Here is a 3139-nt window from a genome sequence, read left to right as displayed (position 1 = left end):
TTTTTTATTCGTCTCGTTTGTTCCATTTCGCCGGCTTCCACTTTTTTCATTCCCATTTCTACTACTTTTATTCCTACATTAAGGATCAATAAATAATTTCTTTATGTTTGACTCCCATGTTCTTACTCCTTTTGTTCTTTGTAACTGAAATTTTTTATTCATTTCATATTAATATGTTAATGGTTGTTATTGAGCTGTCTTACTTTTTCATTATCGATGCTTTTTTTAATGTTTTTATAAGTAGACGTGTTTGTTTTGATTTCTTCATTTCTCGTTTAGGAATTACCTACTAATCACGATAAATGTACAATATTAAAATATGGCATTTCTCTTTTTAAGGTCATACCTTTTGTTGATCTACTCTACAGACTCTACTGTTTCTTTCTATAATTCTCCGTTCATTGTTTGGGATATCTATTATTTGCTGTGGATATCCTTTTCTGATATTTATAAAAATAATAACCAAGTATTATGTATTATTATTTTGATTTCAGCAATATCAGAAACAGAACTCACCTCGGTAACCTCAGTTGCTTCCTCTCAAGATGGAGGTGGAGGAGACAACCAGGACACCGAGGAACAACACATTGCTCAAAGGTAAGTTTTGCTCACCAATAAAACTCTCCCATTAACCAGTTCACTGAGTGCACTGGAGAATTTCCGATTTGTCCAAAGAGTTACTACCTACTTAAAACTGATTCGTGATTTTGTGTGGTCTTTTATTATCATCATTTATTTTGTTTTCTTAATACTCGTAAAAATGGCACTCAAAGGCTGGGGTCTAAATTCTCCTGTTTAAAGTGTCTTCTTCTAGCCCAAACAGCCTGCGAGCATGTTCAGGGATTAATTGAAAAATTTTTAGAGCCGGGGGTAATATTTGAAGATAGAAACTACAGTTATTACTAATTTGTATGGTCAGCTCCCATGGCGTAGTGGTCACTGCGCTCGACTTGCACGCGGGAGACCCGGGTTCGATTCCCGGCGGGGTCAAGAAATTTGTATCATCCAAATGATTGATTCCGTGACTGGCTGTTGCGGGGCCCACTCAGCCTCGTGAGGAAAATGAGTAGCTATGTAATATAAATGCGCATAGCGACCGGTGCCAGCATGGTAGGTAATTGGGAGCTGGATTATTGCGATATATGTATTTGGAAAAATCCTAAAATGCTGCAGTGAGCACCAAAGTTGTGATATAGTAACACAAAGAAAAGACATTTATTTATTTATTATTATTTATTTGTATGATATTACAGTTATTACTACCTATTACTAATTTGTGAGTTGCCTCTAACATCGCATCCCCTCCATTTTGATTTTCAGAAAGAAAACCTCGTTTTCTCTCTCCAAGTTGCCCTCCATAGCCATCGACGAGCCCCCCAACAACCTCACGGAGGGGCACCCACCCACCCCGTACCCACCCAGCTGCCCATCCCCCCTGTCCATGATAACGGAAAGCAATGGGGGTGGGGGGGATTCCCTGGACGATTCTGGTCGAACCAATTCCCCGCCTAGTATCGGCAAGGGTAAGTCATGTGTCTTCTTCTTCTTCTTCTTCCTAGCCTTTTCCTATTTAAATAACTAGGCTGGCATATATAATGTTTTGTAAGTATATCTTCACTTCCCTTATAGTTGTTCCGTCAACGTATACTAACAAATCTCCCTAACCTATTCTCAAGGTGTCACGTGGCAGAACCACTCCCCCAGGCGTATCGCCCCCACCACCCCGCCCCCCACCCAGTCTAGACAGCGGCGGCGCTCCAGTGCATGCAAAGGCTCCCCACCCACCAACCCAGTCAATCAGAGGCGGACATCTATGCCCACCCAACCTGCCCCGCCTCCTAAGAAGTCAAACCCGACGTTTGTATTGCAAGACGAGCTGTGGCTAACGCAGCGGAGTCACTGCCGATCCAAGTGTGCGCTCAACCATGTACAGGCTTCTGATAGTAAGTGACCTTGAAGTGATAATAAGTGACCTTGAATTGTTAGTAAGTGACCTTAAAGTAGTAATAAGTGACCTTGATGAATTTGAAGTTTGACATCACTCTTAAGAGTCTCAAGTTAACCTATTTATTTTAGTGACGGGGGTTTTACCATTCATTCGGCGACAAACTATCCGCCTAGTCATATTAATCTCATCCAGCCTGAGTGAGGCCGGAAAATCTAGCAGCAGGCGATTGTCCAGATGGTCCCCCATCCGGTTACCAAGTTAAGAACCAAGCACAACGTTGCTTAACTTCCGTGAACCATGGAAACTGGAGCATTCAACGTGCTATCGCCGCTGGTCAGAGGTCTTTTCAGTTCGATAAATTGTTGTCAGCTTTTCAATCCTAAACGTACTCTAATCGACATGGTCCTTCTTATTCTTCTTCAGACGAGAGCAAAGTGTCCACCATACATCGCACCATCTCCGAGCGGACAGGCAAGGAGAAGTGTCACCACACCATGTCTGCAGGGAGTGGCGGAGGCAGTATGACAACACTGGCCAAATCCCTACGTAAACCCACTCCTGCGCATGTGCAGTCCACACCCAATGTGTTTGGCAACGCTGTATCCGAGGGAGAACTGTTAGACTTGGCAATACTGCCCATCTTCCAGAAACTGTTGACGCAGAGGCACGGAGCGTCCATTGCTTCCTGTCCGAACATAGCCATCAAATGTGACATTGTCGAGTATTTGTAGGTGAAAAGGCCATCAAATGTGACATTGTCGAGTATTTGTAGGTGAACAAAGCCATCAAATGTGACATTGTCGAGTATTTGTAGGTGAACATAGCCATCAAATGTAACAATGTCGAGTATTTGTAGGTGAACATAGCCATCAAATGTGACATTGTCGAGTATTTGTAGGTGAACATAGCAACATAGCCATCAAATGTAACATTGTCGAGTATTTGTAGGTGAACATGGCCATCAAATGTAACTTGATCTAGTAAATTATAGTCACCTATGTAACAATAGTCACCTATGTAACATTATGTAGACTTTGTCTATATTGGTTGTGAATAGATGAAATGTTATTGAATGCTCATTTGGTCAATTCTATTTATTCTGTGTATAGGGAACTAAAGAGCGAGTTACAAGTTTTGAAAGAACTACTCTTGAGGATCCAGTTCACTGAAAAGAGTAGTTCTTTTTTTTTA

At 41.7% G+C, this 3139-nt stretch overlaps 1 protein-coding gene across 1 annotated transcript; it reads left to right on the top strand.

Moving 5' to 3' along the window:
• Positions 1-368: 368 nt before the first annotated feature.
• LOC103522317 lies at positions 369-2855 on the top strand (the record flags this gene model as incomplete). Its single annotated transcript, XM_008487422.3, has 4 exons — positions 369-597; positions 1321-1523; positions 1677-1943; positions 2372-2855. Coding segments are annotated over 4 exons (1007 nt in total), but the record flags the coding sequence as incomplete, so codon positions are not given.
• Positions 2856-3139: the final 284 nt, after the last annotated feature.

Source organism: Diaphorina citri, unplaced genomic scaffold, assembly GCF_000475195.1.
Source record: "Diaphorina citri unplaced genomic scaffold, Diaci psyllid genome assembly version 1.1 scaffold7906, whole genome shotgun sequence".
Classification (NCBI taxonomy): domain Eukaryota; kingdom Metazoa; phylum Arthropoda; class Insecta; order Hemiptera; family Psyllidae; genus Diaphorina; species Diaphorina citri.
This window is presented reverse-complemented; position numbering and strand designations above follow the sequence as displayed.